This window comes from Aspergillus bombycis (assembly GCF_001792695.1).
Source record: "Aspergillus bombycis strain NRRL26010 chromosome Unknown contig00024, whole genome shotgun sequence".
Taxonomy (NCBI): Eukaryota; Fungi; Ascomycota; class Eurotiomycetes; order Eurotiales; family Aspergillaceae; genus Aspergillus; species Aspergillus bombycis.
Window position 1 is genome coordinate 17,164 of NW_019170026.1, and position 21,503 is coordinate 38,666.

The window sequence follows — 21,503 nt, forward strand, 5'->3', positions numbered from 1 at the left end:
CACATCGCCTTCGCACTTCCACCATTACTGGTTCCATGCGGTATTGGTACTCGGCAAATATTGTACAGGACCTGCTGTACTACTCTGACCTAGTAGAGTTCGCCCTCCCCTTTCCTGCATTTCCTGGCTGGACTCCACTGCGTCACCGAAGCTTGAAACTTGATAGTCGAACACGTTTACATTTGCAGCGGCCGAGGTAGTTTCTCGCTGATAGTCTTGGGCTAGTTCATTCATCTCTGTGCTCTGATCCTGACGAGTGGCAGAATTTGAATCCTCATTTTGCTTGTCAGATGCATCTTCCGCACGCTCTTGTTCTTTGAACTCAGCGTCAAATGTTGCATTGTCTGCATTGACAAATTCCTAGATCGGGGTTAGCCTAAGGTTTAACTCCAGAAATAAACAGACATACCTGGAGTGGAGATGGAATTGGCTCCTCTCGGAAATTCATCGCATTGCCATTAGCGTAGATAAGCAAAACATTTTTGGATTCTTCACGAGCCGCTTTAAGGACTTCAATTTCTCGAACTTTGCGCGCCGTATATCCAATTACATCTCCATTTTTGGAAGTGGACGCACCACTCTGCTGCGACTCCGCTTGCCGAGCTTTTGCGTCATCCGTTGAAAAGCTGATCCGCCACCACTGCCACTCATCGACGGCTGTAGGTTCGGTGTCCGCCATCTCCGTGTGATTGTTAGACCGTAACACGTAAGTTACGTGCGGTTCAGTACAAACCCCGCGTAGGGTGTATTTATAATGAGGTGTTTTCCCTGGGATGTTCGACGGTTCCGTTAATATCTTTGTGTAGCTTCGAAGTGTCTCAATAGCGCTCTCTTTTCTTTGAACCAGCTCTGATTGGAGGTAGCGTTAGTATGTAGAAGCACGATTGGGATAACAAGAGGCTTACCTTTCAGCTTATCATCAATCTTACTGGAGACTTCTCGCAGTTCATCTGCTAAACGTTTCGCCTCCGCGTTTGCCGCCTCCGGGCTCAAAGACAACCCATTCGCGCCATTTGCAAGGCTCTTGGGCAGTGTTACGGAGACTGCAGAAGCAGCCTTCTCTAGCGTTTCCTTCAGAGTCATCCCTCTGCTGTGCATAGCAGACTTTGATGCCGAAAAGCGGTCAATCAGGCTTTCTAATTTGGATATTCCGTCATATTCCTGAAGCCTTTGGGCACGAAAGTCGCGAGAAAAATCTCTGGAGTTGGCGAGATATCGATCAGGGTAGAAGACCGCAGGAATTTTTACATCAACAGGCTTTGTACTGTCGGTATTTTCCAATCTGATAGTGAATATTTCACCTATATGCTCCAACCATACATCGTCAAGCTCTTCACCAGGCCTGTCTGACCAAATGGCGCGATCCAAAACGTCATAGAGAGTTTGGCCATGCTCAGGGTCCACGAATGACTCAAGGATGAAGAAATCTTTGTGTATAGGTGTGTCGTAAACAGTAAGAGGTCGTTTATATGCCTTCGACGAGAAAACAGTTGACAATTGATTCCCAGGATCTGCTCGGACAGCGGCATCTTGCCATGTTTCCAAAAACCTGCCTATGCTGCCTTCCGAGTCGTATGTAGACATGCTCTTTAAGCCTGTAAGAGCATCCACGCTACCAAAGGAGCGTTCCGTAGTATCCAGAAAGGCGACAAGTCTCTGTGTTTCGTAGATTATATCATCCCAATCCGTGTCGCCGTCGTGTGCATCTTGAATTGTTACTATTTTTGGAAGGTTTATTGGTTGTCCGTTCCACCACTGCGGGTCGTGCCCATAGTTCGAGAGGATCCTATTTCTTTGCAGGAGAGCTTCCCGAGCCAGGGGTATAGAGTGAAGGATGGTCAACAGCCCGCCTAGATATAGACTGTCTTCTGATGGACGCAGAAATGCTGGTTCGCCTTCCACCCTCTTCCGGTCTCCCGGGTTTGGACTGATGATAATTTCGCGAGCGCTAGAGTTAAATAAAGTCATTGCCCAGGCACCTTCATCATAAAAGTCACGGGTGGCCCGGCCAAAGTTCGATTTGTTTGAAGTTGTAACGCCTGTCTCCTGTTGTCCAAGGTTTTGGTTCAAGGACATGGCCACAGCTTGTTGTAGCTCACGCTCTTCCTGCTCAGCAAGTGATAATCCTTTGCGGGGATCTGCCATAGCCCGGTAAGATCGAAGTTAGTGAGCTTGGTACAATTTCGCAGTGAGGTGGTCTCACCCGTAGCGTTCTGCGAAGGCGGAGGGGTCGCCTGTTGATACTCAGGTCCTTGTGCTTTCTCGCCTAATGTGGTCGGTGGGCGTGAGGGAGGAACTGAGCTAGGAACTGGGTCGGAGTGTTCGATATGAAACGCTGCGAATGGCAGACAGTCAGTCAGTAGATGTATGTGGTTCGCGTCGAACCGGGTTTGGACGCACAGGGTATGTTTGGGTCATTTAGGTAATTGGAAGCCTATAAAGAGACCGGCCCTGGTCAGCAGGAATGTCATATCAAACAAAGTGTACTTGAAAAGAAAAAAATAATGATACCTGTGTCTGCGGACCTGTGGGATCTTCGAAGTAGGCATTGATGGCTTTATTTGAGTTGAGGTCATTAGCCTGGGGTAGATGACACATTAGCATGCGAAGTATAGTGAAGAATGACAAAGGCTCTGGTGTAGTGAGAATAGGTGCGCGACTTAAAAAACTGACTTTAAGGAAGTTGATTGCCTGTTCGCGACTTGTGCTTGTGAAGCTCACAAAGTTCGCAATGGCTTCTTCTGTTGGTTCAGAAGCCATGACGGAGCTCTATGCTGTTGACCAGCAGCACAGCGATGACGGGCTCGAAGAAGAGAAATAAATTCAGTAATGAGGCTTAAACTATCAATGCTAGAAACAGGCACAGCCTCTATTCTCTGAGCACAAGGGGTACAAGGACAACCCAAAAGCATGGAGATTAATTGTTTGAACCGCTGAGCTTCCCCACCACATGACATGCGGCTGCCAAGAACTAGAGAGCGTCGCTTTACCGTTTGAGGGTAAATCATCATCATTGTTCCTGTATGACAAAAAGCTGATGTGTGTATAACTATGGACAATACAGAATTATTCTCCCACATTGCAGTTGATATTATCTATTACCAAGAGTCAGTAAGTATGTTCTAGACTCTTGGTAATATTAATGCTTTTAACGCAAATTGCTACTTTAGATTTCAGCCCTGAGGATTCGTAGTCACGGGGACCGTTGAATTTGTTCTAACAATACAGAGTACAAGCGTGATCTACTACGAAATAGCAGACTTCCTCGGTACTACTCTAAGACACGTATATGAGAAACCATGCTGTATAGGAAGCTATTGCCCAGGAAAAAACTCAAATTACCAAGATCCATAAAAATAGGGGATTTACGTCGTTCTGGATACAGATCGTGGTTCTAGACTCTTGAACTATTGTTTTTCCAGGTTCATAGCGTCTCCCAAATTAGCCGGCAATATTATACCTGATAACCCAGGCCATTGCACTACTCATTTATTGCAATCCCACCAAATCCATCTTCTGGACACCAGCCAGCTTACTGTTGATTTGACTTTTGCCCTTCCTTTTGACTGAAGATTTAACTCAACTCCCGATACAAATATACTTATTTCCAGCGTCCGACTTCGCTCCCGTGTCTATGTGACTGGCCTTCCGCCCCTCCATCCCGCCCCGCCAGAGGTCAGGTTCTTTCTGCGTTGTCGGCTCTCTCCAGCGCTCCACTTTCACCAACCCTGAGCTGCTGTGGGGGAGAAACTGTTCTGTGTCGGTTTCGATTTTGTTTCTAATTGGCGTCCATCGAATCCGACTTAAGTGTACCTGAGCCCCGTGGCGCATCATTTGACAATTTGAATTTTCTCCCATTCGGTTTTCCTCAGGTATTTCATACGGTCGGAGTTCACCCCCGAGAACCACTCAAAATCCATCACGTCACGTTCTCCCCGACCCTGCCGAACCGCTGCTGTCCGTTAGGATGGCCGCCGCTTTCGATGACGAGGACCTCTCGGTCCCCCTTCCATCATACGACCGCGATCGCCGTCGTGAACGTGCTTCTGGAACGACTCCTCCCGATTCGAATTTCGCTGGAATGACAATGCCCCCGCCATCACGGCCGATCGGAAGGGGCGGTGATCCGTCAATGCAGTCCCCTGCGACCACCAGGGATATGCAGCGCCTCGATCAGTATCAAACTGTGAAGGTTCTGGGCGAGGGTTCTTTTGGTAAAGTCAAGTTGGCTATTCACCAGCCTAGTGGTCGTCAGGTCGCCCTGAAGATCATCTCTCGTCGCAAGCTGCTGTCACGGGACATGGTTGGACGTGTTGAGCGTGAAATTCAGTACCTTCAACTGTTGCGGCATCCTCACATTATTAAGCTGTATATTCCATACCCCTTCTTTGAAGTTAACCAAGAGTGAACTAAATAGCTGACTGGCGCATGTCTATGACAGATACACTGTCATTGCAACTAAAACCGACATTGTCATGGTCCTAGAATATGCGGAACGTGAACTTTTTGATTACCTGGTGAAGAGAGGTAGATGCAATGACGCCGAGGCTCGCAAGTTCTTCCAGCAGATAATTTGTGCAGTAGAATACTGTCACCGCCATAAAATCGTTCACCGTGATCTGAAGCCAGAGAACTTGCTCATCGATAGTGAAAAGAACGTCAAAATCGCTGATTTTGGGCTGAGCAATATTATGACTGATGGGAACTTCCTCAAGACCAGCTGTGGTAGCCCGAACTATGCAGCACCTGAAGTCATTTCTGGAAAGCTTTACGCGGGGCCTGAGGTGGACGTCTGGAGCTGTGGTGTCATCCTCTACGTGCTTTTAGTAGGACGACTTCCCTTTGACGATGATTATATTCCGGCTCTTTTCAAAAAAATTGCCGCTGGCAATTTCCATATGCCTCCTTATATATCTTCCGGAGCCGCCCGCCTGATTAGGTCAATGCTGCAGGTGCATCCTGTTCATAGACTTACAATTCCCGAAATTCGCCAGGACCCATGGTTCCAAAAGGATCTTCCGAAATATCTTCAGCTACCGCCCGAGGAATTCATTGCAACAGGCGTGGATCCTAACAAGGCAATCGATCCACGCAAGATTGCGCCCGGGAAGCCGATATCAGTACAACACAAGATCCACCAGGTTGCCATCGCCAAGTTGGAACGAAATATGGGATATGGCCGTGAAGATATCGAGGATGCCCTAAAAAATCCTGAACCCAGTGCAATCAAAGATGCGTTCTTTATCATCGTAGAAAATGAGATGATGCAAACTAACTGTGAGTCTTACGATATCTTCTCTACCCCCCTCTTCTCTACCAGAATCTGGACATCGATAGAGGCTGCTTGAGTGAGGGTAGTTTGCTAATTATTTACACTAGCTCCCACTGATGAGAATATGTTGCCCTCTGCACCTCCGCCACCTTCGGGTCGGACATCAGTCTCGTCGGCAGCAGCTGGCCGACCCACTGCTGCTCACTCACAAGGAGCTCCGGCCGGGCCACCTACGAGAACTCGAAGCGGTTCACAGCGCCAGTCGTTCCAACTGCATCAGCCAAGTGACTCGGATAACTTGGAAACATCGCGCGTCAGCCATGTTAGGATCTTGCCAACTAGTTTACCTTACGTCCATGATCAATTGATGGAGCAGCGCGAGCGAGAACAAAGAGCCCGCGCCGCAGACCGTCTGGCAGAGGAGCAGGCTCGGTCAGGCTTGGATGCCTCTGAAGATCCACATCGATCTGGCCTTGATGGTCGTTCTTTAGAGGAACAGGAGGCAACAGCCAAGGCCCTGAAACCTCACTCCCGCAGCATCGTCGATTTAGACAAGCTGCGTCTCGAACCACCCGAAGCTCGTAACGCCCCGCATCAACCCAGGAAAACCCGCAAATGGCAATTTGGGATCCGGTCTCGTAACCAACCATATGAGGCAATGCTTTATCTCTATAAAGCTATTGCAGCGCAGAGAGGACGATGGGAAATTCTTCCAGCCGAGTCAGGTCAGTTCATCTATAGTTCGAAGCTTTGATTCAGTTTAAACTAACCAAGATGTCAAGGTACTCAAATAGGCTCGCAGTCCCCCGATGAACCCACGCCGCTTCAAAGCAAGTATCCAGATCTACCTTCGGACTACTATATTCCAAAAGATCCGTGGTTCATACGGGCACGTCTCTTGAAAGAAGGCGTCAAAGCACCTGGCTCGTCTGGCAGCGTGCATAGCAGCAGGAGCGATATTAGCGAACTACGTCGGAGATTCAATCTGACTGGTGGACCATCCTCAGTGGATGAGAAAAGCCACAGTCCCAATGAACATTGGAGCGCATCAGGCCCTTCCTCGGCTTCCCAACATCTTTCAATTCCGCGCGTGGCATATGGTGTTTGGGTTTTCGTTGATATCCAGTTATATCAACTGGAGGAAAACAACTACATGGTGGACTTCAAGTGTGATGGATACCAGAACGTGATCCGTGCGGAGAGCGATACTGAATGGCATCCTATCAGCAAAAGATTCCGGAACAAGGAAAAGGAGATAACTAGCCCTTATCCGTTCCTTGACGTTGCCTCTGATCTCGTGGCACAATTAGCGGTCGCAAGCTAGACCTCTGGTGGTCCTGATATTGGGAATTCATTAATTGGCGTACTCGGGGAAATCGGTGCATCTGGCGCGGCGTTCTGATTCTTTTATTATTCTACTTTCCTGCCTTTGCTTGATTTGTTGCATGTCAGCGGACAAAAGTGCACTTCTGTTCTCTCGGTCGACAAAAGAAGTTGCAGGTTTTGGATATATAAGCAGCCAATTTCACCTACTGTTCATAATATTATTGTCTATCTATCTTACCAGACTATGGTTTGAAGTCAACACGTTTCCACTGTCTTCCCTCTCCTGCCCAGTTACTTAGTTAATACTGGCTGAGCTCCTTGGGGTCTCTTTATCGACGCATCGATTTTCAAGATTCCCCACTTGCCCTTGCCACTCTGAGTGGGGAATCATCCATGCAGCGAGTATCAAAGAATGCGGGCTTCTGATAGGCAAATTCAGGACATTTTGGAATTGGCTTGCTCCTTATAAATGAGGGGCAAATGTCAGACTTTCCGAGAGAATAAGCAGCCAATCCCATACTGAGGAAGGTAAACACTGAACGAAACAATATCAATTCATCTAGCGCACCATATTCTGGACCGCCATGAGATTACCTAAATATATATATATAAAGCAAAAATAAAATCGGAGAATGTCTCCTGTTCAAGATACCGTCATCCATGATGATGTCCCTATCTTGATTATATGAAGTGGTACCTGTGGCTGCATACTCGCTTTCATGCTCGCGCGATTCGGGAGTAATTTATATCTACCCTAGTGTCTATCATTATTGCGTACGACTCTTAACTCTCCTCATCAAGTTCGGACATTGATCGTTGAACACTATCCCACCAGACTGCATGCATCAAAGGCCCACGCACTGTCATCTAGATCACTGGAGCTATGCCGTCAATTCGGGTTGGATGTCAATAAGATCTGTAGTGTCGGGATAAATCGCGAAGATGCCCACTGGGTGAACTTCGTTACTAGTTTGAGCGGGAGGCTTGTCGAGTGTATACCGTGACATGCGCTTACTTGGTGGGGTGTGACGGGGCAAAGAGCGCCGTTAACTGGTTCTTTGGGCGATGTGCACAACCTCGCATGCAAATTGGCAGCAGTGCTTTGTGGATTTGGCGGGAACTCACTCCTGGATAGGTATGAGTTTGACCGGCACCACATGGCAATGGTGAACTCACAACAGAGCGTTAAGAATGGGAAGCAGATATTCGGGCTGTTGAAGGCACTTGGGACCACTGACCCGAACGTGGATGTAGCAAGGCAGGATTTGTACCGGAACACCGAAGACCGTCATGCGATGAAAGAAATCAACCAGGGTATCGAGAACCAACGAGAGCATTTTGATAATTTAGGTCTCCATATAGGCTACATTTACGGCAATCACCGGACCCCATCAACGTACCGCCCAGTCTGTATTCGTGGGGCACGTCTACCTCATGCTTGGACTTTCCTCCTGGGAGGAAAACAACGTTACCACCAATTGATTCATCCTACGTTGCTGAGCTCTCATCAGAGGAGGTTGAAATGAAACGATGCTCGACGCTGACTCTGTGCACATTTGATGCCTTTACTTTGATTGCAGACCAGGGTACGGCCCTCCATTAGAAACAAATTCTGAAACAGATTCATAAATGTCTCCCTGTGGATTTGTCAAGTAAAATTGAGCATTCGCCTGGTTTCTTCAAGGCTCGTATTTTGACCTTCATTCTGGCAAAAATGGCGAGGACTGTGTTCAACCCACGAAGTTGTACGATGGGCATGCTATATTGGTACGCCCAGATCAACATATTTTGGAGTGCTTCAAGTTTCCAACAGGACATAGTGGGTTTCTGAATGTGCTGAGAGAGTATTTGGCGTGAGAAACCGTGGCCCCGGACTGGGAAAAGTTTGAATGTGTTCTATAGGGGCGCCTACCTGGCATTTTTAATCAATGGGCGTTGCTTGTGTGTTCCAGGCGCCGAAGGGGGTAGAACTACATCTGCACAGAGGCTTTGTTGCACTTGGATGTAGGGAACATGACAAACTAATTATCCGACATCTAAACATATAGTCAGGTTTCATCGTATCCGATAGGTCCTTTTTCAGCAGCCGGCAGTTATGGACCATTTCTATCGGGGCAGCATGGGCGTTGACGTCTGCTCTGAGATGAGAGAAACATCTATACGCGAGTATTCTACATGCTCAATTATGGTTTCCACATCAATATTTTCAACCTTTACACAGATTTCAACCCAACCACCCTATTCCATACCTGGACTGACTCTTTGAATGTTTCGCGGCACTAATTGAGGTAATCTGGGATATTTATCTGGGTATACTTCCCACGATGCCCATTATCGAGGACCGACAGATCACTCGAGAGAAGTACAGCGAGATAAAGCTGGAGACGCAGTTCCTGCAGGCCCGCTCCAGCCTATATTACATCGAATCCTCACAGACCCTGCAATGGCTGCTATACAAGTATGAGAGCGTTAATGGCAACTCTTCAAGGAGAACAGGCCAACCTCTAGATCATACGCCATTCAAAATATAACGTTATGCAGTCAACATTGGTTAATTTAGCTTCGCAAATTTGTACATTCCCGTGATATAAGCTGTCAGCATCATGCGATGAGCACAGAGGCTTCAGTTCTCGTATGGGCGGTAAGGCTGTGCGCCTCCAAGAAATGCGGGCTTATTGACTAGTATATCGTTACAGACACCAATCAGAACGGGATTTGAAATTGATCACCTTTGCCCCGCATAAGCAATTCAACTCTTTGGTCACTTCAGCAGATTTTTCAATCAACACTTGGTGCTCTTTGGGGTGATTTGTGTGCAGCTGGGTACTTCTCGCGACAACTTCTTGACAGTCAAGCATCCGAAACCCCCTACATGAATGCTTTAAAATTTACACTAGAAACCACACAAGAAGCACTAAGTCTCGTTTTCGAACAGACAGGTGTCACCGGCCAGGCTTCCACCATCGGAATGGCGGATCCCCTCGCAATAACTGGGCTGATTCTGCAAGTTATAGAAACTGCTGGCCAGGTGTATAGATATTGCAAGGAGGTCAAGAATGCCGACAATGAGATCCGGGAATTATTCGGCGAGCTTTTCGCTCTAAAAGCAGTTCTTGAGCAAATGAGTAGAGAACGGCAAGATACTCTTGACATGCAGGATCCCAAATCTGCACAAGCGCTTTCGTCAGAATCGTTTCGTCACGCCTTGCTCAGCGCGAACGGCGTTCTGAAAGACATCCTTGACGATTTGATGAAAAGACAACTACGAGGAAAGTCATTTTTTAAGCAGTTAGGATGGCCAGGGAAGAAAGAGAAGCTTCAAGATAGTATTGTCCAACTTGAACGTCTCAAGAGTTATTTTATCTTAGTTATGGTGAATGAGAGCTCGTATGTGTCCCTATTTCCTATCTGGGATTGAAGCTGATTAATTTATCAGGGCAATGGACAAAGAGGTCCTATCGTCAATAAATTACTTGACGGACTTGGGAACGCTGATGAGACAAGATAGCCAAAGTGAGATACCAAAACAAACGACCCTTCCTATTCGTTTTCGGCCTTAGAGTTATTGTCCTTGCTCCTACTCTCCGAGCCCTATCTAACGACCGTTTTAGAGGACCTGCGTCAGAAGATAAGGGAATGGATATGTCCCTTTGATGTGGAAGTAAGTCATCGCAAAGCACGGTCTGTATGCCAGGCAGGCACAGGATCTTGGTTTATCGATGGTCCTTTTCAACGATGGTTTCGAGGACAGGAGAAGTCTCGATTACTCTATCTTGAGGGTAAATGTAAGCTTTGACATTCCGTTGTTTTTTGCTAAATCTACGTACTAACAATTAATTTAGCTGGGTCTGGGAAAACGGTCCTCTGGTATGTTCAATCATGAAAGTATGTCTTCATATTTTATACAGCCGTTAACATGCACTGGCTACAGTTCGACTGCCATAGAAGAAGCGAGGAAAGCCACCCAAAGCACGGACTTTAGCTTGACACTGTTCACGTACTGCTCGTTTCAACTCAGTGCTTCCCAGAAGCTGGTCCATGTTCTCGGTGCTTTACTCGCACAGCTTTCTGATCGCTTTCCTCAAGCCCTTGATGTACTGGAGCCTGACTTTAGGAAGAAGTCACTTCCTCCTCCGGATATACTTCTTCAGATACTTCGCAGTCATGCGCGTGAGCTTAAACGGTTGTATATTTTTGTCGATGCTGTTAATGAGAGCGATGAGTGTGAAAACATCATAAGCACATTGCTGACTCTCGCAGAATCTGAATATCAGATACATGTGATGGTTACCAGCACCGCAGCTTCAGTGACACTGAGTAAGGATGACCTTCTGAGAGCACAGATGAAGCCATCTTCAAACCAGAACGACATTCAGGATTTCGTGAATGCGCAGTTGGAGACACGCCCAAGCCTTCGTAATCTCCCCCCACACACTAAAAGAGATATAACTACCGTACTTATTGCCAAGGCCAACGGAATGTAAGTACGAACATAAGCTCTCTTATGCAAATATGTTATACTTTGAGCTAATCCACCACGTAGGTTCCGATACGTTCAATGTCAAATTGACCTGCTCAGTGCCCAAGCAACTGGCCGAGATGTCCGGAAGGCGCTCGCGACGTTGCCAGAAAGCTTAAATGGAACATATGAAGTGATTCTCGGACAGATACCCCCGTATAGCCGAGAGCTCGCAAGAGATGTACTTCTCTGGCTTACATTTAGCCGACAACCGATAACTTTGTCAGCATTGAGCGAAGCTGTGGTTATCATCAAGGGAGACAAATATTTAGACGACGAATGCAGGCTGTATTCACCCACAGTCATCCTTAAGATATGCCAGGGACTAGTAGCGTATGATGAAGTGACTTCGGTTATAACATTAGCCCACTCCTCGGTCAAAGCGTTTCTTACATCCGACACTATCAGGCAAGGTCCTGCTGCATACTACAGCTTGCAGGAGGTCGAAGCTACACGGTGTATCTTCCAGAAATGTTTGACATACTTGATGTTTGATGCATTCCAGAAGCCGTGCCGAAGCCGACACTCCCTCAGAAAGCGTCTGAAGGAGTTCCCTCTGCTGAGTTATGCCTCCATGACTTGGGGACAATATTGTGGTTTGCATGCCCCTGCTGGATTCGTGCTTGGCCACTCTGAATTGGATGAGATAATGGCCTTCTTCGCAACATGTGCCCTACACAATGGCGGTAACTTTAGATCCTGGGTTCAGGTTTTGATTCCCGAGGCTGCCACCGAAGAGGCTTGGTCCACAGAGCCACTGTACTATGCGTCTTCATTTGGAATGGCACTTGTCGTGGAAAGACTTATCAAAAGCGGCATCAACCTGGACTCCCCTGGTGGCCGTCACGATGCTACTGCCCTTACAGTCGCATCATACAGAGGCCAGCTCGCAGTGGTCAAGATGCTGCTTGATGCAGGTGCAGACCCGAACTTGAAGGACTGCCATGGAATAACAAGCCTTGGGTGGGCAAAGAGGAAAGGCCACTGCGAGGTTGAAACGCTTCTATTGGCATATGGTGCTCAGGCTCAGCTGGGGTATTCCAAAGTGGTCGTGCCAAGGAATGCGCAGCTGGCAGATAGCGAGGACAGCGACTCTGCTGGTCATGAAGAGTGAATGGGATAGAAGGCAGTTCAGTGTACAACGCAAAGGACTCCAGAGGAATCGGGATGCACGGCGTTGATCTAACCTCAGCGAACTGCTGGTTAGCCAGAGGAAGCATACGAAGTCTTTACAAGGACATCCCTCATTGAGTTAGTTGGTGTGTTTTATTAGCGTTTGATGAAAATAGCCTGGATAGAATATCGGGTCACGAAGTACGACTCCCCCGGTACGAGGAGTTACACTACAGGATGGATATAGCATTATACGTGAATCGGTAGAACTACCGGGGGTGTGTTCACCATAATATGCATAAGCCCTAACAACGTCACCCCACAACCCCAGGAATTAGGAATCCGCAGCTCCGGTCAATTAATGTCTCCTCCCTTGAAATGGAATCAACGGCCGATGGATAAGAAGTTTGCCGCTCTCCACAGCACCGAGGTGGGGAAAGTGTGGGGAGAACGCCACGGGGGGATCATCCGATATGGGGAAGTAAAAAATCCAAGTATAGATAAGCTGCATTTAAAACGTAGCACCCCTCCTCTTCTCCAACTCTCTTCAACCAGTCACAACTACTTCAATTGCTATCCAACATGGCGCGCACACAATCAGACAAGCTACGGGCGAGTACCGCCAATATTTACCTGACCTGAGCCTGAAACGCTTCCAGGTAATGCGTACTCAAGATGCGCATGAATATGCCCATGATTTCAAGACAATTCACAACCCACCATGGCTGCATGCGCTGTACATGCACTGGTTGGATTTATTGCAGGAGCCATTCAAGGGTGTCACAACTGATGGTATGACATTTTCTTTCCCACAATTGCTGCTCTGTTGCTAATATTCCGTCAGGAAACGTCCGACCTGGGCTCTTCACACTACAAGATGAAGACGTTCCCATCGGCAACATAGTAGGTACAGTTGAGACTCTACTCTCCATAGTAGACGAAAAACAACGCCAAGCACTCTCATATCACATCGACTCCCCCGAATGGCGCACATGGTCAAACCCCGAATTCCTCCTCAGCCACAAAGGCCTCCGTCTCGACGAGGTCAACACCGACACCCGCGACGCAATTCTGAACGTGCTCAAGGCTACTTTATCCCCAGAGGGTTATGACAAGGCCGTTAAAGCCATGCGCATCAACCATTTCCTAGGCGAGCTTGTCGAATCACCAAAGGTGATGAACGAGTTCTCCTACAACTTTGTCCTGTTTGGACGTCCCTCTACCACCAGGCCCTGGGGATGGTCGTTCTACGGCCATCATCTCTGTCTGAACGTGTTCTTGTACAAAGGCCAGATCGTCGCTTCGCCGTGGTTCACAGGCGCAGAACCCAATGAGATCGACTCCGGTCCGCATGCAGGCACCCGCATTATGCAGGTCGAGGAGGAACTCGGTCTCCGACTTATGCAGTCGCTCAGTCCAGATCTCCAGCAACAGACTCGCGTGTACGCTGATATGCATGATTCCGCAATGCCACCTGGTCGCTGGAACAAGGATGACCAGCGACATGTGTGTGGTGCGTATCGGGATAACCGAGAGGTTCCGTACGAGGGCATCCTCGCTTCATCGCTCAACGAGGAGCAGAAGGAATTGCTCTACGGGATTTTGGAACAGTATCTACTTTACCTCCCCAAGCGATCGCGGGATATGAAATTGGATCACATCCGGCAGTTCGAGTCAGAGACGTACTTCTCCTGGATTGGTGGTTTTGGCGACCAGGATCCGTTTTATTACCGGATTCAGAGCCCCGTGGTTCTCGTGGAGTTTGATCATCACTCCGGTGTCTTCTTGAACAACGAAGAGCCGAAGAAGTTCCACATTCACACTTTGCTGCGCACGCCTAATGGTGGGGACTACGGATATGCCTTGCGGCCGTTGATTCCCGCTGTGGAGGGAATAGTGGGGAAGGACATTACGTGGGAGAAGTCGGCTCTTTAGGCGGACCGATGCTGATGTTAGATGATGTTATGCAATAGATGTATATAGTGAGCATATGAGATACTAGATTGTGCTAAATGAAGCGTCCATGATATGTTGAACTCCCACTTCCCCGGCTGGCCCACTCTACGTAACTGCCGGTATATCCGAGCATAACCCTCCACCCGGCATTGGTTTACCCATGAATTACCTGTGGAGAATTTGCCACAGGAACGTACGATTGATGGTTACCCTTATCGAGAGCCATGGTGTAATTCGTGGCTGCAGACTTATGGCTCGGATCTGCCGAGAGTGGCTGGGACTTTTGCCTGTGCCTGCTGATAGGGTTCGGATAACAGATACTTTGGGATAGCTCTCTTCGAAACAACCACAGAGCTGTAAGTATTTGGTATACCGTATACCCCATAAGACCAGGATTCTCAAGACAGTGATGGGAACACAACCATATAGTAAATACCCAAGATCTTGCCCAAACCCCTAAAATTGGGTACCAAATAAAGCAGATCCCTCCGCCCAATAAACACATCCAACCACCCCCAAACTCCCCATACAAATTGATAAGCTACACAAGTAGCCCAAAAGCTCAGACCAACGCCCTGGCCACCAGCTCCAAAATAGCGCGGGGCCCCATATCAATTTCACGCGATCCTCTTTCTCTAGCCCAATCAAAAGCCAACCAAAAGATGCCCAGCTGTGGAATATCCGATAGTGTCGGCAATTCCGACCCCGGTAATGCCCTTCACGATCGTCTGATTGGATGCCGGATTGCTCGTATTTGAGCTTCGATTTGCCCCCTTGCGTTGGCCGTTATGTTGCAAATCAATTTGAAATTCTCGGTGGACAACGTATCTCAATGTTTGACTACATTTACCGTCTTTTGACTAGGTTATCGGGAGGAAAGTCGCGCAAGGAGGAAACAGCTATGGTAAGTCCATCACGTCTTCCGTCTGGTTGAACGAGACAAAAAGGAAAAAAAAAAGGCGCTAACATAATGAAAAGGTCCCAGACGAAGTCCGCCTCCACATCATCATAGTCGGCGCAGGCCTCAGCGGCCTCGCGACGGCTATATCCTGCGCTACATCAGGTCATACAGTCGAGGTTATTGAGCAAGCCAAGGAGCTCGCCGAGGTATATACGGACGTCTATGCCAATATAGAAGCTCCCAGAAGCTAACAATACGCAGGTCGGAGCAGGCCTCCAAATAACCCCCAACGCTTCCCGCCTTTTCCACCACTGGCGCCTTCCATCATCGCTCTGGCAATCCGCCGCCGAACCAACAGCTTTAACCGTCCACAAATACACCGGCCAAATCCTCGCCCACGAAGACCAATTCCACACCAACATCCGCACAAAGTACCAAGCCCCCTTCATCGACCTCCACCGCGTCGACCTCCAACAGGCGCTCTTTGCCCGCGCGCAAGAGCTCGGCGTGAAATTCCACCTCAACGAACGGGTCGACCGGCTCGATTTCGACGCCACCACTGTCTACACGCTCTCCGGGAAAACGTACCGTGGCAATCTCATCGTCGCAGCGGACGGGCTCTGGTCGAAATGTCGGGAGTGCTACGAGGGGAGGAAGGACGATCCTCTACCGACAGGCGATTTGGCGTATCGGATTGTGCTCAGGGCGGAGGAGATCACGGACCCGAAACTGCGGGCTTGGGTTGAGAACCCAGAGTGTCATTTCTGGGTTGGGCCCGGGGCACATGCCGTAGCTTATTCGTTGCGTGGAGGTAGGATGTTTAATATTGTGCTTCTTGTGCCGGATAATCTGCCCCCCGGGGTGTCGAGGCAGGAGGGAAGTGTGGAGGAGATGAAGGCGCTTTTTGAGGGGTGGGATCCTGTGTATGCCCTTCTTTCCCTTCTCTTAGGGTTTGTTGTGGGTCGACGGGGAATGAGATTGACTAACATGGCCGTCTAGGTTGAATCAATTCCTCAGTTATGTCGACACTGTCGACAAATGGAAGCTGATGCATCGTGAGTCTTTGATCTCATTGTCCTTTCTTCTATGGGCTGTCCACTAACGGTTCGATACAGACGGTGAAATGGAATCCTGGATTAATGACAAATCCAACCTCGTCTTCATGTACACTCCGCCCCCCGTTCTTTCTTTACCATATCTTCAAGCAATTCTAAACTAATAACCCCAGCGGCGACTCCTGTCACCCAATGCTTCCCTACCTAGCTCAAGGCGCAAACTCATCTCTCGAGGACGGTGCCGTCCTCGGCGGCCTTCTAGGCCACTTGAAGAGTAAATCACAGCTCCCGGAGGTTCTCCGCCTATACGAGAGCTTGAGAAAGTCAAGAGGCGAGGCGATTGTTAAGGAGACGTTTAAGCAGGTAATTTCTACGTCGCTCTTACTCTTATATCCTTTCCCTTCTGTCTTTGTTCGAGTCATGAATTATAAAACTAACGGCTCACCGTAGAGAAACGATTTCCACATGTACAACGGACCCGAGCAGGAAACGAGAGATGAGATTTTCTTGTCGCAGTTGGGGAAGGAGATTAAAGGAGCGTTTCCTAGTCGATGGTGAGTAATTTCTTTTTTCTGTGTTATGTGATTGTAGGTCAGGTGCTGATATGTATGCGTGTAGGACGTGTCCTGAGGTGCAGCCCTGGTTGTATGGGTACGATGCGCTGCAGGAGGTGGAGAAGGCTGTGGGGCAGAATCCGGAGTTGTTTTCGAAGAAGAAGGCGAATCTATAGATCTGTTTCTTTTTTTACTTCCTGAGATGTATGTATGTACGGGCAATTTGATGTACTAGTTCTATAGGGATTCGGATACTGATTCTAGGTCGTGAATAAATGTATGAGCAGTTCGAGATGGCGTATGTACAAAGCAACATAGGTGGCTACGATTGTAAAAATCACATATAATACAGTCAATTGTCCAACATCGGCAGTCCTCCTATATCATCGAAGAGCCGGGCGATTCCTTCGAACGAACAGTCCGGGAATCCAAAGCCGTGGGCCCATTCCTGCCACGTTATCGTTAGATTCCGAAAGCCTTAAATAGTGGATTAAAAGTCACATACCGGTATGTCAAAAGTCCCCTGACTAGGAGTCTCCACTGCATATGCTGGAACACTTCCCTCAATGTTCGCCATACTTGATTGGGCGTCAGACAAGCTGAATTCTTTGAGATAACGTTTGATGAGATCCACGGACTTCCGTGCCACGACTGATTCGTCCATTGCTTCCAAGATTTCCAGCGCCATCTCCACGGATCGTCGCAATGGGATAGTTTCAGGGCACATCCCAAGCTTAACCATGGGGAGTAGCAGAGTTGATGTAGCGAACATCACATATGTTGTGTTATACCACCTATCAGATACAATTAGGGTGGAAAGAAATACAAGAATAATATGGCAAAACATACCAGCACCGGAAGAACGTATGGACTCGGTAGATATCATAGATGACTTCAATTGTTTTCATTGCAGCGTCAAGGCACTTCCCGATAGTCTGTTCCAGCTCGATCGGTGGGTGTCTTAATTTGCGTGTAAAATGACTCAGGAATGGGCGAAATAGGAGCATCTTGACGTTATAATAGCCTATCTGGATTAGTCGCAATTTCCGTATTAGTCACGGTAGATGACTTACGAATGCCCAAGACCAATCGTTGCCGGCGAGCCCACTTTGGATCTCGCAGGGTACCGCCAGATGCTCGTTGTCTCAGGACATCCGGCTTAATTCTCTCCGGGAGTCTCAACATCCATCTATCCAACTCAGCCTCGATTTGCAGCGCGACCTGCAATTTATCCTGCAAGGTGATTCGTGAATGATAGATTTGCACAGACACTTTCCGAATCATTTGCGCGAAATCAACCATCCATGGTATGATGGCGTATTCGGAATCGTCTCTTTCCGGAAGAGCACGATTGTGATACTCATCCATTCCTAGAGTATCGGGGCGGCCAACAGAAAAGCTCATCTCACTGCCTCATCAGTATATATCACAGAGAGTTACAATTTCAGAGAGTGCTCACATTTCGAGAGAGAACAGGCCCCTGTAGATAATTAGCACTGACGATACTGGATAAATTCCAGGTGCACCTACCACCAAGTCTTTGAGATCCAACCTGCCCGTTTCTCTGTGGAGTTACGCACTTCCCGGTTGAAACCAGCAGCTAGACATGTGCGTATAGCAAGGCCTAAGTACATATAAGCCACTACTAGGTATTAGCAATACAAAATCACCGCAAGAATAGGATGACTGACAGTTCGGGTTGAGCTCATTTTGGCAGATTTTAGCCTATCCCATGTTAGCCAAATTATGTGTGTGAATAAATATAAGTCATGCATACCATAAGGTACAAGCACTGGACTGTGTCCAGATTATTCGAAAACTGCAAATAGTTCAGATAGACTTGGGCTTCGCCGAACAACTTCCGGCTCCACTCGAAACGCGTTAAGCCTCCAAGTCGCTCCTCATCCCAAACACGAACCAAGGCGCCAAATGAGAGAATACTTAGGTACAGTGCGACAAAACTTGGTTCTGGTTGTTTATTTCGGTTAAACCATAGATCATGAGCTCGTAGGCAGAAGTCCTCTTTGTCAATCAGAGGATGAATAAAGTGAATGTTCTCGAAATATCCGTTCATAAATGCATGAGCCTGTTCAAAGTAGTAGTTATGCTCATGGAGTGCCCCGGGTTGCGCCGGACCAGCCGTATATGAGGGCGAGAAACTTGAATTATGTAGTGTAGATACTATAGAGTACTCCGGCACACCCGTGAGATTATGTCGCTCTTGAGTTCGTCCGGGCTCGTGCCTCTTTTGGAGATGGCCGATCAATGCAGTTGACGATGTGCTCCCGTGGAACTCGATGCCGTTGGTGTGGTGATTAAGCTCGCTGATCTCATCCTCCACGGAGTCCCCGGCCTCATCATGATTGTCGTATGACAGTGGTATCTCTTCTCTTGGAGTCGAGCCATGCCGAGGCATGGAACATGGGGTTGCATCTATTATGGCATGGGGCGCCTGCCTGGTTTCAGGGGCTGTCGCTTCTCTCTGAGACTGAGGAGAGCGCTGGGAAGCAATTTCAGATTCAGCCACCCGGAGCTTTGCAGAAAGCTCATTTACTTTTTTCTCTAAGTCGGAAACATAACTAACAAACGCTATCAGAGGCACTAACTACCACAGCACACCTTCATCGTAACTCACCTAGCTGAGCGGTCATTTTCACGCTGTCGGTAATTTCCTTGATATACGCAATTGATGCCGCTCTCTGTGCAGGTTAGATCTTTTCACTGAGTGGAGGTCAGATAAATGACTTACTCTTACAGTGTGAGCAAGGGTATGATTCATCGCATTTATATTTTTTTGTTCTACACCTGTCGCAGGCTTGAGCAGCACGCGGCCGCTTCGCCCGAGGTGGACCAGAATCATCCACTGTGGTGCGAATTGATGGCGATCGCTGCGTCTGGGGTTGCATCATCCATTTATAGTCATATCCGTCACATTAAGATATATTGTATGTATGCATGTATGGGGTGATGATGCTGGAATGTGCATCTGGGGAGGCACAGCGTACAAAGAGTATGCGACGCGACAAAAAGTGGTCGGAATTGCCGAGCACTAACCCAAACTGCCGACTCGTCTAGCCGTCACATGACAGGCCCCGCGGGGCACCCCGCGGGGAATTTCAACACTATTTTGGCTAAACTTTCTGAGTTGTTTAAGTAATTTAAATTGCATTCGGGGTATTAACTAGCGAAAGGAGTCATGGGTGGTGGAGGCAACCATTACAAGGCAATATCTACATTTAGCTCCTTTGCAACAGATCCTACCTGGGCCGAATCCCATTCTAACTCCTTATCAGGCAGAACAACCCCTTCAAATGGCTTCCCCAACCGATGCGCCAGACTCTCAATGCCATCACCGTCTGTGAAAGACCAGACACGTACGTATCTGCTGTCGAAAGCTAGGGCAAATGTCTGACCGGCTGGAATGACCACCGTTTCGCCTTCACGGAAGACGGCATCCGGTAAACCCTTCAGACGGACGACCAGAGTTCCCTCTTGAATACAGAAGCAGTGATCCACATCGTGGAACGTCATATCTTCTGACAGTAGCGAAGGGCCATATTTGTTGGACGATTCAATGCTTGAAATTGCGCACACCCCGTTGCTTTGAATCGTTGTGATAAATGGCCGAGACATGACACCTCCCAACATCCATCTTGGACCGGTGTTGGCACGTAGGTAAAACGGCTGCGAAGATTCCGGGAGACGTTCATCATCTTTTGTCCAGTCTCCTAAATCTGGAGGTTGATAGTTTGGCTGGAAGACGACATCAAATTTTTCTTTCGCAGCCATAACCTTGGGTATCAACAGGGACTTCAAATCACGGTCGTCACTCTCAGGAACAAGTAACCCCTCGTATGGCTCAGAGACGTGTCGGAAGAAGTCAACCCAGTCTCCGGGAGTTATCAGGCCATAGATTTCTGTATGCGGACCTAACATTTCGGGATTATGAACGACTGTCTAGCGATGTGTCAGATCTTGCTTCTCTTCCCATGCAAAACATGTAGGAGTGAAGTACCGGCGGCACGTATGCAAAGTCACCTGGTCCCATGACACGGCATTTATCTCCATTCCATAGTTTCAGATAGCCTTTTGTGACTAAGAAAACGTCGTGGGCGTGGTTGTGGTAATGGAATCCCGGTGCATCGGACAGCACCGCACCACTTTGGAAAACAGCCATCAAGCCATTTGTCTGCTTTGAAGATGCTAGGATACGAAATACCCCCTTACTCCCAGGAATCGTAATACGCTCTCCCTCTAATTGAGGGATTGCGTAGGGAACTCTCTCCGGAGGGGGGAGCTTTGTCCAAGAGATAGCCATCGTAGGATGATGTGAAAGTTCTGAGATAAGTTGCAGAGTATTTAGGAATCTTACATTGCCACTCGCTAAGGAGGGGTCTTCATATTGATCGTCCTTATGTACGAGTACTTTGTAGATCATTGAGAGGGATTCGTCATAATTGGTCTACCCGCATATTCCCCGAACCCGGAGAAGCCGCGAACCAGACGACCGGAATATCCGATGCTAGCACGTCAATAGTTCGTATGTTGTCATGCTATATTCTCCTTTCTCCTTTCCGTAGCTATGTTTTCAAGGCCTAAAATAAGGCTTGAAAGTGGTAGAACATTAATCAGAGATTGCAAGAAAAGTCGGGGCAGCCTGGCATAACGCAATCGTATATTCTTATTGCCGTGAACTGTTCTCAATCTGCCAAGATTGGGAAATAGGAGCATACATGAGCATTGCAAGGCAACATACGTAAAAAGAAGATAGCAGTAACCTGGCAGGAAAGAAAGGGGGCGGAAAGGG

The 21,503-nt window shown here is 48.1% G+C and overlaps 7 protein-coding genes across 7 annotated transcripts; 4 read left to right on the plus strand and 3 right to left on the minus strand.

Moving 5' to 3' along the window:
- Positions 1-24: 24 nt before the first annotated feature.
- ABOM_003761 (uncharacterized protein) lies at positions 25-2,760 on the minus strand (the record flags this gene model as incomplete). Its single annotated transcript, XM_022530891.1, has 7 exons — positions 25-360; positions 410-849; positions 906-2,138; positions 2,204-2,335; positions 2,401-2,434; positions 2,512-2,580; positions 2,674-2,760. 7 exons carry the CDS (start codon positions 2,758-2,760, stop codon positions 25-27), a joined length of 2,331 nt encoding a protein of 776 aa, XP_022391072.1.
- A 1,207-nt stretch (positions 2,761-3,967) lies between these two features.
- On the plus strand, positions 3,968-6,596 carry ABOM_003762 (serine/threonine-protein kinase; the record flags this gene model as incomplete). The annotated part of the gene is made up of 4 exons (XM_022530892.1): positions 3,968-4,368; positions 4,442-5,277; positions 5,380-5,997; positions 6,055-6,596. 4 exons carry the CDS (start codon positions 3,968-3,970, stop codon positions 6,594-6,596), a joined length of 2,397 nt encoding a protein of 798 aa, XP_022391071.1.
- Positions 6,597-9,470: 2,874 nt separating this feature from the next.
- On the plus strand, positions 9,471-12,231 carry ABOM_003763 (uncharacterized protein; the record flags this gene model as incomplete). Its single annotated transcript, XM_022530893.1, has 6 exons — positions 9,471-9,985; positions 10,035-10,111; positions 10,210-10,383; positions 10,441-10,465; positions 10,530-11,078; positions 11,142-12,231. 6 exons carry the CDS (start codon positions 9,471-9,473, stop codon positions 12,229-12,231), a joined length of 2,430 nt encoding a protein of 809 aa, XP_022391070.1.
- A 661-nt stretch (positions 12,232-12,892) lies between these two features.
- On the plus strand, positions 12,893-14,165 carry ABOM_003764 (DUF3500 domain-containing protein; the record flags this gene model as incomplete). Its single annotated transcript, XM_022530894.1, has 2 exons — positions 12,893-13,022; positions 13,075-14,165. The coding sequence occupies 2 exons, from the start codon at positions 12,893-12,895 to the stop codon at positions 14,163-14,165; spliced, it is 1,221 nt and encodes a 406-aa protein (XP_022391077.1).
- An 853-nt stretch (positions 14,166-15,018) lies between these two features.
- On the plus strand, positions 15,019-16,872 carry ABOM_003765 (putative monooxygenase; the record flags this gene model as incomplete). Its single annotated transcript, XM_022530895.1, has 8 exons — positions 15,019-15,090; positions 15,165-15,293; positions 15,349-16,010; positions 16,087-16,142; positions 16,203-16,251; positions 16,316-16,505; positions 16,593-16,696; positions 16,761-16,872. 8 exons carry the CDS (start codon positions 15,019-15,021, stop codon positions 16,870-16,872), a joined length of 1,374 nt encoding a protein of 457 aa, XP_022391076.1.
- A 176-nt stretch (positions 16,873-17,048) lies between these two features.
- Positions 17,049-19,475, minus strand: ABOM_003766 (fungal specific transcription factor domain-containing protein; the record flags this gene model as incomplete). Its single annotated transcript, XM_022530896.1, has 10 exons — positions 17,049-17,144; positions 17,202-17,490; positions 17,546-17,720; positions 17,770-18,104; positions 18,156-18,176; positions 18,227-18,338; positions 18,388-18,421; positions 18,474-19,258; positions 19,332-19,395; positions 19,446-19,475. 10 exons carry the CDS (start codon positions 19,473-19,475, stop codon positions 17,049-17,051), a joined length of 1,941 nt encoding a protein of 646 aa, XP_022391075.1.
- Positions 19,476-19,912: 437 nt separating this feature from the next.
- On the minus strand, positions 19,913-21,014 carry ABOM_003767 (quercetin 2,3-dioxygenase; the record flags this gene model as incomplete). Its single annotated transcript, XM_022530897.1, has 2 exons — positions 19,913-20,653; positions 20,712-21,014. The coding sequence occupies 2 exons, from the start codon at positions 21,012-21,014 to the stop codon at positions 19,913-19,915; spliced, it is 1,044 nt and encodes a 347-aa protein (XP_022391074.1).
- Positions 21,015-21,503: the final 489 nt, after the last annotated feature.